Source organism: Desmodus rotundus, chromosome 3, assembly GCF_022682495.2.
Source record: "Desmodus rotundus isolate HL8 chromosome 3, HLdesRot8A.1, whole genome shotgun sequence".
Taxonomy (NCBI): Eukaryota; Metazoa; Chordata; class Mammalia; order Chiroptera; family Phyllostomidae; genus Desmodus; species Desmodus rotundus.
This window is the reverse complement of record NC_071389.1, coordinates 34,674,464-34,687,641: the sequence shown is the minus strand read 5'-3', so window position 1 is coordinate 34,687,641 and position 13,178 is coordinate 34,674,464. Positions and strand designations below refer to the sequence as shown.

The following is a 13,178-nucleotide window of genomic DNA, read 5'->3' as shown; positions in this document are numbered from 1 at the left end:
AGGGGCGGGGGGGGGATGAGGAAAGTTGGCATTAGGGAGACCGGATTGGGGGAGGGGTGCAGGCCTGTCCTCCCCGGCGGCTGCGGCAGCACCAGCGCCGGCCGCCACCGCCTCTGGAACGCGGAGGAGGAGGAGCAGCTGGAGGAGTAGGAGGAGGAGGTGGGCCCTGGGGAGCGGGATGCCCATCGCTCCGGCTTGGTGGTGAATGCTGAGGAGAGTCACGGTTACTGCAGTCTGGGCCACCGGGAGGAAGTTGTGGTGTGAGGCCGGGCGGGAGCTCGCGGCGCTGTGGAGAATCGGAGCGCGGAGTCGGTGCGAAGACTCGGCTGCTGTCAGATCCTTTCGTACTCCGACCATGCCTGGAAGGAACAAGGCGAAGTCTACCTGCAGCTGCCCTGACCTGCAGCCCAGTGGACAGGATTTGGGCGAGAGCGCCCGGGTTGCCCGTCTAGGAGTAGATGAATCTGAGGAGGAGGGACGAAGGGGGTCTATCAGTAATGCCGGAGACCCTGAGATCGTCAAGTCTCCTAGCGACCCCAAGCAATACCGGTGAGGGAGAAGGCTCGGAACGGGGCGGAGAGCCGGGTGCGGGCTTCTCTCTTGCTGCCGCGGTCACTTGTCTTTTATCTCCCGAAGGAGCTGCAGGGGCACACTTCCCACCCCGAATGCTTCCTTGGGTGGAGGTGGTTAGGGCGACGAGGCGCTACCCTGTGGTGTCAGCAGGAAAAGTGGGAAATCTTGGGTTCCACAAGGAATCAGGATGTCGGAATGGGGATGGTAGTTCGAGGAATTTTGACATTAAAGAAGGCTGGGTGGTGAGAAAGTCTTGGTATTAATGTTATGAGGGAAGGTTGAAGAGTTGGTGGTTTTCATTTTGAAGAGGATATTTAAGGGGTATATAATCACTACCCACAACTATTTGAGGTGTCCTTAGTTGAAATAGGGGTAAAACTAATAGGTGGAAGTCACTAGAGGTTTGTGTGGCTTGAGTAAAAGAACTTAGGCATCATAGTTGGTCTGCGATGAAATTGCTTGTTTCCATGGGTTTCTCATTACTGGAATGGTTGAGTGACCTCTTCCAAGACTATCAGTCTCAGTTGTAATAGACTTGTAAGGTTTCTTCTAGCTATGAAATTCTGTACTTTTTGGTTGATGCTAGAATCTTCTAAACGTCTCTTTGATGGTGGCTCAATCCCCACCTGAATCCTTCCTTCAGAGGTAGCTTACTTCATAGAATGTCGTGACTACCATGTATTTTAAAGAGAGATCGTATTGTTCAACAAGTTCGTTTTATAGGTGGAAGAAATTGAGATCCAGAGAGTTTGCTACTTGCTCAGAATTTACACAGCTAACAGAGTTAATATGAAAACCCTGTCACCAAAGGCAGCGCACTATTTACTGATTTTTATAAAATACTTACTGACTCATTTTGAGTCAAAAGCTGAAGGATTTTTGGTCCCAATTTGTATAAGCCCCTGTAAGTGTTAGAGCAGGAAAGAACCTTAGAAATATTTTTTTTCACTGCCTACCACCCCAATTTGACAGATGATTGAAACTGGGATCTCAAAAAAGTGATTTAACCTCAAGTTTAAGACTGGCCTCTTTTCTCTTTTCACTCCAAGTCTAGTGATTAATAATACACAACTCCTTGAACTATTTTTTTTTTCCCAGGCTGCAGGGTAACTCTTTATGGATGGGCTAAATTTTCTTCTTTTCTCATCAAAGATGTTGTATTAGTAATATGTAAATGAACAAGTTGAAACCTTGATAAAAAGTGCTTAGTTTTTGCCTTCCAAATTAAATGTTCAATAACAGCTTCAGTTTTTGTCTGACTATATAAAGGGTACATAGTAACAGATAATGTTTATAGTATACACACTGTGTCAGTTCTAATTGCTTAGATGTATTCTTTCATTTAATGACCTCATTTTGGGCAAATTTATTTGACAAATACTTATTGAGTCCTGTGTGACAGGTGCTGAGCTGTCATAAATCTTTTATAAATCTTGGTCAAATATAACTTAATAAAATTTTATTCTGGGTCCTGAGCATATAAAGATAATTAAGACAGCCCCTGCCTTCAGGGAGCTTTCGATGTAGTAGAGGGACACAGACACATAAAAAGTAAGATTAGGGCACTAATTTCATAAAGTTTTATGAAAGCCATAGTAGAAGTATATACTAGGTGTTTTGGAGGAATAAAGTAAGGAGTGGTAAACTCCACCTAGGGAGAAAGCTAGGAAAGACTTCAAAGGGGAGATACTGTTTATTCTTTCAATACGTTGTTGCATTTCTGTCTTGATGTGGTCTTTTGTGGAGTCAGCGTCCTTAGTGTGTCAGTTTTCTTACTTTAAAATGAAGGGGGTTGATTACAATAGCAAAGTTTTCCAATAACTTTCCTTTTAAAAGAGTAGGTCCCCCACTTCTGTTTTATATATTAAAGTTTCAATTAGACTTTTAAAGAAAATATTTTGTTGCTTTAAAATAAAGATGGAAAACTTTAATACTAGATGATTTTTGAAGACTTAGCCAACGTAAAGTTAAATGCTGTGAATTTTTGTAACCGGAAACAGAATCGAGGCATCTACAGCCTCAAGTAGCTGTGTTATCCTTCCAGGACCTGCTCAGATGTTATCTCTGTAAAACCTTTCCAGGCAATACTAGTCCCTCCTTTCACTGCATTTCAGTAGGACTTTGTACATGGTCTGTTTCAGTACATATCCATCATATTATAATCATATCTCTTGAATGTGTGAAGAAGCACCACAAACAGATCTGATTAAAGGAATATTGTGGTGAAATAATGCCTTGAAAGAATTGTTTACCAGTGTGCATGAAGTTTACTTTTTTATATATGTAATTTGTATTCAACTTTTTAAAAGTGTTAAGCATACCTCCAGGACATCTATTCTGTTTTTTGGGGGCTCTATATAAATGTTTATTTCCTTCTCTTCTGGAAGGAGTAAGGGACTCTAGTTTGGGAAATATTTTTCAAATTTTTATTGGTGTAAAGTGGAAATTCTAGATAGACAGGTATAGTGGTAATGCAGTCTAAATAGTAAATTATTTTCATAATGAAGAACACTTATGAAGTTTGAATTAACTTAAATAAATATAAAACACTTTCCATGTTAAACCCGTTTGTAAAAAGATCTGTATTTCTTTGGGAGGGGGGCAACATGTGAAAAGGTAAATAAGCTTCTGAAGGGCAAGCCTTTTTTTTTTTTTTAAAGATTTTTATTTACCTATTCTTAGATAGAGGGGAAGGGAGGGAGAAAGAAAGGGAGAGAAACATTCATTGGTTGCCCCTCCTCTGGTATGATCCTGAAGCAGACCGAACCTGCAACCCAGGCAAGTGCTCTGACCAGGATCAAACCTAAATGGTGATCTTTTGGTTTGTGGGACAAGACCCAACCAACTGAGCCACACCAGTCAGGGCTGAAGGGCAAGACATTTTGATTTAAATTTTGGTCTGTCTGTTAGAACTGAGGAGATTCTGTTAATTTCTCAATATTGGATATGGACTGAATAAGGTACAGGTTATTCTGAACATTTATTTTGTTATATGCTGATGAACAGAGGGAGGCTCACAATCCCAGTAAGCAGGACCACTGCAGAGCAGAAACTTTAGGAAACTCTAACATATCAGAAGAATATATGTCCGAGAACATATTTTTTTGTATTGGATGAGAAGAACATGGATTTATTTGTGGATCTTTTCAATGAAACCTGTGAAATAGTAATGTTTTTTAAATATAAGAGACAGTAATTGCATTTGTAATATATATATATATATATGCACATTAGTGATAAGTTCATAGACTCTTAGATTTACAAAAGAAATCAAACTTACATGTATATATATTCTAGGAACTTGACATCTTCCAATCCCTTGGGCTGATACTTGAATCCAAAACTCGATTTCAATTGTACCCTCTTAGTCTTATAATGTAAAGTAGAAGCGAGCTAGGCCTTACCTTGTGAGGTTTGGATTAAACCAAAAAACACCCCAAAAAGCCACTGAATTTTTGGGGGTGTGGAAGAACATTCTTAACTAAAGTGTTTCTTTTGGAAATAAGATTTAGCATTCAAAAGATCACCGTTTTTGAAGAACTGAACAATGGTAAGAACTCTTTTGCCTTCAAAGAATTCTAGTCAGTCTAGATTCCTGGTGGGATCATGGAGCAGATACTGAAGCAGAAGTACATTAATTGTAATAGGTATAGATTAGAGATATGTGTAAAGTATGGGATTTTTAGTCATTTGTGTATCTAGTTTCCTATCTCTAGTTTTGTGACCTTGAGCACATTAACTAAAGTCTCTAAGGCTAAGGACCAGAAGAGGAGCAACCCCATAAACCTTTTAAATTTAAAAGGAAGTGTCAGGAGTCAGGAGAAATACTAAATGCTCGTGGTGTCTTTTTTTACCACTTGAAGGACCAGTGGAGGAGAATACTTTAATCAAGGAGTGATCATAGCTAGGTTAGATTGCTGTTAGATCACAGTACCAAAAAACTGTGTGTTCCAGGTGAAAACCAAATACATTGTATAATTCTCTTTTTTAAAAAAACCCACAAAAATAACACTTCCAATTTTATTTTTACCTAAAATATAATTTTTTATGTTTTGATATGTACATAGATGATTAAGAATGATATTAAGTAAGGTTATTTCTCTAGGAAAAGGTAGGAGGGATTTGAAATTTCCCATAATTCCATCCAGGACTAACGACTGGAAACATTTTTTATAGCCTTTATTTAAGTGCTTTTCAACATATTTTTGTCTACCTAGAAGTCCATGGTATAGATATACCATAATTTCATCATTACTACTTTATAGGATATTTAGATTGTCAAATTTTCTTTACCTTAGAAGCCTTTTTATTCCCAACTGAATTCTTTGGGTATAGACCCAATCATAATGAATTTGTTAGACATAACAAATTATATTACCATTGGTTATCACACTGTTTCTAGGACATTCTCTATTAGGAGACTTGACAGACAAGAAGATGGTTTGTTCTGGGACTTCCATTCTGACATGGTCTCATATTCATACTGGTTCCTAGAATGAAGTTTTTTCCTTAAGCCCATCCAACTCACAGGAAACTGAGTCTCTTTATACATACATGCATACATACATACGTATATACATTTGGTGGGGGGCCTTCAATTACATGGTTGGACCAGAATTAAACTGTTTCCAGAAGATTTAGAAGTAGACTGTAGTTTGGAAAGTTCTCTTGGTCCCCTCGAGACTAGAGGGATTTTATATATTTTTTATTACCACCTCTAATGATCTTTATTCTCTTTATAACAACTATTTTGTTGAGGTATTTTGTTGAGGTGCTGTGTACTAAGTGCTGTTTATATAGATTATCTCATTTAATCTCTACAGTAACCATATTAGATAGTGCTCTTATTACGTGATAGCCTAAAAGCGATCTATGAAAATACATCATTGAGCAGGTACTGAGCACTAATTAGAGTGTAAATAGTTTGGTAATACTTGCCTTGTGAATTCAAGCATTTCCTCCTTTGTGAGTTGAGAAGTTGAGAGAGAGAGAGAGAGAAAGAGAGAGAGAGGGAGAGAGAAACATTGGTGTGAGTGAGAGTGAAATATCAGTTGCTTCCTATTTGCACCCCAACTGGGATTGAAGTCGCAGCCTAGGTATGTGGCCTGACCCATGATTAAACCCACAACTTTTTGGTGTATGGGACAATGTGCCAAGCAACTGAGGCACCTGGCCAGGGCTGTTCCTTTTTAAAATTGATTTGTGAGAATTCTTTATATATTTTAAATACTAATCCTTTGTTGGTTATACAAGTTGCAAATATGTTCTCTAAGTCTGTATAGCTTATTTTTACCCTTTGTTTATAAAGTCTTACAATGTAGTCATATTTATACATCTTTTAAACTATGGTTTTTGCTTTTTTCATATTTTCGTTTTTTGTATTTTTTTAATATATTTATTGATTATGCTATTACAGTTGTACCATTTCCACCCCCCTCACTCCACTCCATCCTGCCCACCCCCTCCCTCCCACATTCCCCCACTATGTTCATGTCCATGGGTCATACTTATAAGTTCTTTGGCTTCTACATTTCCTATACTATTCTTACCCTCCCCCTGTCTATTTTCCACTTATCATCTATGCTACTTATTCTCTGTACCTTTCCCCCCCTCTCCCCCTCCCACTCCCCTCTTGACAACCCTCCATGTGATCTCCATCTCTATGGTTCTGTTCCTGTTCTAGTTGTTTGCCTGGTTTGCTCTTGTTTTTGTTTTAGGTATGGTCGTTAATAACTGTGAGTTTGCTGTCATTTTTACTGTTCCTATTTTTGATCTTCTTTTTCTTAGGTAAGTCCCTTTAACATTTCATATAATAAGGGCTTGGTGATGATGAACTTCTTTAACTTGACCTTATCTGAGAAGCACTTTATCTTCCCTTCCATTCTAAATGATAGCTTTGCTGGATACAGTAATCTTGGATGTAGGCCCTTGCCTTTCATGACTTGGAATACTTCTTGCCAGCCCCTTCTTGCCTGTAAGGTCTCTTTGGAGAAATCAGCTGACAGTCTTATGGGAAGTCCTTTGTAGGTAACTGTCTCCTTTTCTCTTGCTGCTTCTAAGAGTCTCTCCTTATTTTTAATCTTGGGTAATGTAATTATGATGTGCCTTGGTGTGTTCCTCCTCGGGTCCAGCTTCTTTGGGACTCTCTGAGCTTCCTGGACTTCCTGGAAGTCTATTTCCTTTGCCAGATCGGGGAAGTTCTCCTTCATTATTTGTTCAAATAGGTTTTCAATTTTTTGTTCTTCCTCTTCTCCTTCTGGCACCCCTATAATTCAGATGTTGGAACGTTTCGAGATGTCCTGGAGGTTCCTAAGCCTCTCCTCATTTTTCCAAATTCTTGTTTCTTCATTCTTTTCTGATTGGATGTTTCTTTCCTCCTTCTGGTCCACACCATTTTGATTTGAGTCCCAGTTTCCTTCGCATTACTATTGGTTCCCTGTACATTTTCCTTTGTTTCTCTTAGCATAGGCTTCATTTTTTCATCTACTTTTTGAACAGATTCAACCAATTCTGTGAGCATCTTGATAACCAGTGTTTTGAACTGTGCATCCGATAGGTTGGCTGTCTCTTCCTCGCTTAGTTGTATTTTTTTCTGGAGCTTTGAAGCATTCTGTCATTTGGGCCTTTTTTTTTTTTTTTTTTTTTGTCTTGGTGCATCTGTTACTTAAAGGGGCGGAGCTTTAGGTGTTCCCCGGGTGTGGTAACTCTGGTCACTGCGCTGTGATGCTTTATGTGGGGGAGGGGCCGAGAGGGAGCAATGGCGCCCACTCCACTCTCCACCGGATTTTAATCTTTCACTCCGCTACCCACAATCAAACTGGGGCCACCCCCCCCCCCGCCCCGTGCTGGTTTCCGAGTGGGTGGGCTTGTGCACGCCCTAGGCCCCTGTGGGTCTCTCCAAGGACCTCTCCTGTGAGGCTGGGAGTCTCTCCTGCTGCCACCCCAACCCCCCCCCCCCCCCGGGCGTTTTTAATCAGAGGTTTGAGGCTTTATTTCCCCGAGCTGGAGCCCTCGGCCATGAGGTCTGCCTCGCTCCCCACCGTTTGTCCGGTTTATGTGTGCATGAATGTGGGGCAGCAGGGTGCTACCCGCCGCTCTGCCTGCCCCGACACTCCGAGTCCAGCCCTCTCGGTTTATCTGTGCGTGAATGTGGGGCCGCAGGGTCTGCTAGTGCTCGGACTGCCTGCCCCGTTCGTCCCACACTCCGCCAGTCTTGGTCCTGCCACAGCAACGCGAGTCCTCTCCACCCTGCTGCCTGTCTCCGCCCCTCCTACTGGTCTGGATGAATGTTTATTTTTTATTTCCTTGGTGTTGTACTTCCTTGGCATTCGATTTTCTGTCAGTTCTGGTTGTGCAAGGAGACGCAGTGTGTCTACCTACGCCGCCATCTTGGTTGTCCCCCATATTTTCTTGTAAAAGTTTTGCAGTTTTGCTTTTGCATTTAGGTAAGGGTCTAATTTGATTACTGTTTTTTGAAAATATGGACAACCAGTTGTCCACATTTTGAAAATTCTGTATCCCAGAGGTCACCAAATATTTTTCTGTAAAGGGCTACATAATAAATATTTTAGGCTTGATCAGTGAAGAGGCAAAATTAAGACTGTTATATAGGTACTTAATAACAATAAAGAAAGCAAATTTCTACAAATTTATAATAAGATTTTTAATTAAGTTTCAACTATAACAGTGTGTGTGTATATATACATATACACACATATATACATATTTGGCAATACAGGTCTACTAGTGAGAAGAATGGAATTTTTTTAATTGAGAATATATTTTGGTTTTTTTGCGGGGGGGGGATGGTGGTCAGAGTTAGTGTACCCTGCCATCAAAGGTGATTGCAAATGTTTCCCTTAATAATGATTTGTAATGAAATTTTACATACTTCATCTTTGAAAATGTGTTTTCACACTGCCGGGTACTGCCAAATACTGATATCCATGAGCATATGATTTTACTTGGGCATATTTATCAATTAAAAGGCATTTATAAAATTCTATTAGATTCTACTCTGGTATTTTTGCCTTGTAGCACATCATTATATTGTAAATCCCTTCTTTCTTTAAATGACTTTTTAAAAAATTTTATCTACTGATTTTTAGAGAGAGTGAAAGTGGGTGGGGGCGGAGAGACATTGATTTGTTGTTCCACTTATTTATGCATTCATTGATTGCTTCTTGAAATGCCCTCACTGGATATCAAACTTGCAACCTTGGTGTATCGGGACAATGCTCTAACCAACTGATCTACCCAGCCAGGGCTAATTAATAACTTCTGATTGAAAATTAGGTGGAAGCTCCTCAATAGCACAGTTGAAAGGGCTTTGAAATAAGGAAATTCCCTTTGTGTTTCCATCAAGGTCTGAAAAACACTATTGCAACTATAGTTTGCTTTGAAAACATACCACTGCAAATTCGTGTGCAAATGGAGATATGGCTTATTTTAATTTTTGACAGCACAGGAAATTAATGAAGCAGATTGCCATTATTTGTGATTCAGATAACATTAGTTGCTGAAATGACTTATCATAAGATAAGTTTGCATATAAGTGCTGTTTTGTAATTTGGGGTTCATTAAGAAACATTATCAAGTGTGCAGCAAAAACTAATTTCCAAAGCTATTTGGTGCTTGATAATACTGGTTGAAGGCTGCTCTTCACAAAAATTTCAATATTGGCTCAAAACATTGCAATTAAATGTTCCCATTGCTAAGCATCAAACTGCTCCACAGTAAGGGCAAGTCAAGATATTCAGCTTGTATTTCTGACAAAATTTCACAGAACTGATGATTGTAAAGTCTACAGGAGCAAATGACGCTACTGATTTACTACAACATGATAGATTCATGTATTTTCTGCAAAGTACTTCTGATGAATAAAGCAATAAATAACAGGCTTTGAAATACCTCACAAAAGTTAAATTTGTCTAACTAAAGCCTTTTTTCTGTTCCAGACGTATTTTTACCATCATTAATGTGGCAACATATTAGATTCCACTTCAGGTTGTACTGTTTTCTTATTTCCTCAACCTCTTTGAAAATGTTCTATATTCATAGAGGCTTAGTTGCTTCAGACTTGGACTGACTCCTCAAATTAACAACCCAACAGTATTGGTAACATCAAGAGCCAAAATCTTGAAATGATTTTGTTTTTAGTTGACTCAATATTGCTACTATGTCAACCCTTTTTTGCAGTAGTTCTCACCCAAAGGTAAATAGTCTTAAGTTTTTCTCTGGATAGGTTTCTTCAGCTGCTACAAAGAAACACAATGCAACTCACGTGTGGTTAATAGCCTTCCTTGCTTGGCTATCAAATGAGCCACTCAGAAACATTTTGGTTGCAGTGTCGTTTTCATTTTTAATTTTTGTGAAGAAATTATACTATAATGAAATTTTAAATTTTTTAATTTTCCTGATCGTTGAGTTCCTGTGAGTTGAGAATATTGTCATGAATGCTGAGTCTTGTTCTGTGAACTAAAAAAAGAGTCAGGAGAGTTTGCTAGAAATAAATGAGAGATTAATTCAAGAGCCTTGGAGTTTGCAAGTGGGAGACACAACTAGGCAAAAAACCCACAAGTGTTCCAAAGAAGAAAGAAAAGTTAAAAGTTCTCATAGTAAAAAGTACATTCTTGAGAATTAATCAGTTCTGCTAGGTTCTTAGCCCTGGGTTTGGTCCAGGATGGTTATCAGTCAGATGTCCGGCAGTCAGGATGATGGATGCTAAATGGTCCAGAAGATGGGTGTCAGGAGATTTGGTCATATCCCAGTGGTCTGGATAATGGATATCAGGTGGATGTATACATGAGTCACTTAGGGTAAGTCAGGTGACAATTAGAGGGTCACCTGGAGGTCCAGGTGTACTATATTTTTTGGACTGTGAGATGCACTGGACCATAAGATGCACCTAGGTTTTAGAGGAGGAAAATAGGAAAAAAAGTTTTGAAGGAAAAAATGTGGTCCTGCTCCTGCCTCCTGTGACCCTGCTCCACCGCCCCCGCCCCCAGCAAGCCAGGTAAGCTACATTCGGACTATAAGATGCACCCCCATTTCCCTCCCAAATTTGGGAGGGAAAGTCCATCTTATAGTCTGAAAAATACAGTATATATAGGCATTGATGCAGCCCTGGAAAGTTAAAGAAAAAAAATAGTTCAAGTTTCCAGGCTAGTTAGAACAAAATTGGGGTCTTTCATCATGCCTCAACCTTCATAATGTTAATAATTTTATTTATTTATTTTTATCTGAACCCGAGCATATTTTTTGCATTGCTTTTAGAGAGGAAGCAGGAGGGTGGGAAGAGACAGACAGACATCCATAGGTAGCTTCTTGTATGTGCCTGGACTGGGTATTGAACCTACAACCTGGGCATGCGCCCTGACTGGGGATTGGACGGGTTGACACTCCAACCAACTGAGCCACACTGGCCAGGGTCCTGATAATAATTGTAGCAGCTTGGTTAAAATGATCTCTTAATGTGGTCTCAATACATGAACTTGGGTTTAAAACATAAACTCTTACCTGTGGTGATTTTTGTGACTGAAAGTGGATTCACAAAAGTTGCTTTCTTAAGGAACAAATAAAATGAGTAGGTGGTTACTTGAATATAAAGAGAATAATACCGTATTTTTGATTTTTGGACATAGTTTGAAAAATCTACTTCAGTCTTTATTTTCAGTATAGTAACAGTGGGATAATGAAACCAAATGAACACAGGTTAAACATGCTAGAGGAAGAGAGGTTTTTTAGAGAAAGATTGTCATCTTAGAAGAGCCTCACTCCTATAAAAATTATATATATACATATAAATATTTAAAACCACATGGTTTGGGGAGAGGTAATGACAAGTTACATAATTACAGAGTTAGCCCCCCAGGTATGTTCCTTTGACCTAAAATGATTTAGCACTCTGTGTAGGCCAAGAAGTAGCAATTTAAGGCTGGAACCGGAGGCACTATTTTCTCTATATTAATGACAATGAGAGCTCACATATTGTCCTATCTGTGGATATCTGTGGACATTTGGGTGATTTCTACTAATACAAACCTTCCTTGTTAGTCTTTTCTCTCAGTATGCAATTTACTCTTTTGTTTATGATGTTTTGTTTCAGAAAAGCTTTAAATTAGAATATAGTGAAATCTTTCCATTTTTTCTTTTATAGTTCTGAATTTTGTGTCTTATTTAGTCCAGATTTTCGTATCCTAATATTATACCAATATTTTAAATACTTTCAGAACATTTTTTCCTTTTAGCTCTAATCTGTCTGGAATTTATTTACATGCTGAGTATAAATTAGAGGTAGAGGGCTAGTTTTTCTCCCAAAGTGAATTGCCTATTGTTTCAGCACCATTTATTGAATCATAATAAACATTGTTGCAATAGTATTATAAGCCCTTCTCTGTTTCTAGAAGGCCTGTTCTCTTTCATTGATCTGTAGGTTTTCCTGTACTAGTATATTGTTTGCTTTCGATTGCTTTAAAATACTTTTTATAATTGTAAAGGAAGTTTCCCCTCATTGTTTTCCCTTTTCAAAATATTTTTGGCATTTTTTGTGTTTCTCATTCACATGAAAATCAGTATATCAAGTTCCACAAAAAAATCTTTTTGGGATTTTAAAATTGTAATTGCTTTGAATTTATACATTAATTTTGGGGGGAAATTTACATCTCTGCAGTATTGGGTATTCCCACCCAACAGCATGGTGTGACTAGTCAGGTTTTTTATTTTCTCCTGTAAAGTTTTCTAGTTTTCCTCATGTCGGCTGTGTTGAGCAGCAGTGAAAAGAATGGTCTCTAGTGCCATTCTACTTGGGTTCAGTCCCTGCGAAGTTTTAGTTTCCTCATCCATACTATGGGAATAATAACTCATTAGGGTTGCTATGAAGAGTAAGGGGGTTAAGACATGTAAATTAATACATTTAAAATGTGAGCTATTGTTACTAGGTTTATATTTAAGTATTTTATAGTTTCTGTTACTTTTGTGAATAGGATCTTTTATTAAATCTTACTTTAGTTGGTTACCTTTGCTACATAGGGAAGTTCATGATTTTTGTTTATGGCTCTTGATTTTGGATACTTTGCTGAACTCTTTTTATTCCTCATAATTTTAAAAAATTCTTTTGCATTCTCTAGATTATCATAAATTTGCAATTAATTGCTTTAGCTTTCAATATCTTTGCCTCATAATTTGTTCTACTTATGCATATTTTGGATCTTTTTTTACTGACTAGGACTTCTAATACAGTGTTGAATAGAAGTGATGATAAACAGCATTTTGTCCTTGACTGTCTTAAATAGATTTGTTGTTGACTTATGGAAGTTAATCCTCTATAAAGCAAAGGGCTTTTTGTGTGTGTGTGTGTGTTCTTGATTTGTTAGGGAGTGGGTTTGGGGTTTTTATTAAATTATTGTTATTATACAATAATTTATTCTTATACAATAATTTAATATAATGGACACTTTTTATTTAAAAAGATAGAAAAAGTATAGAAATTATAGATTAAGTTATGAAAGTTCTTTGTATCTGCTGTTTCTATTTCCACATACATATTTATGTGTATATATTACTGTTACATTTGCTTTCTATCCTGTTATTTTGTTTTCTATAAC

At 38.2% G+C, this 13,178-nt stretch overlaps 1 protein-coding gene across 1 annotated transcript in view; it reads left to right on the top strand.

Annotated features, from left to right (window-relative positions):
• Nucleotides 1-25: 25 nt before the first annotated feature.
• NRDC (nardilysin convertase) overlaps nt 26-13,178 on the top strand; it is a 68,155-nt gene continuing 55,002 nt past the window's right edge. Inside the window, exon 1 of the mRNA XM_024571100.4 lies at nt 26-549. Coding sequence (XP_024426868.2) covers nt 206-549 — 344 coding nt within the window. The 5' untranslated portion in view covers nt 26-205. The remainder of the gene's footprint in view (nt 550-13,178) is intronic.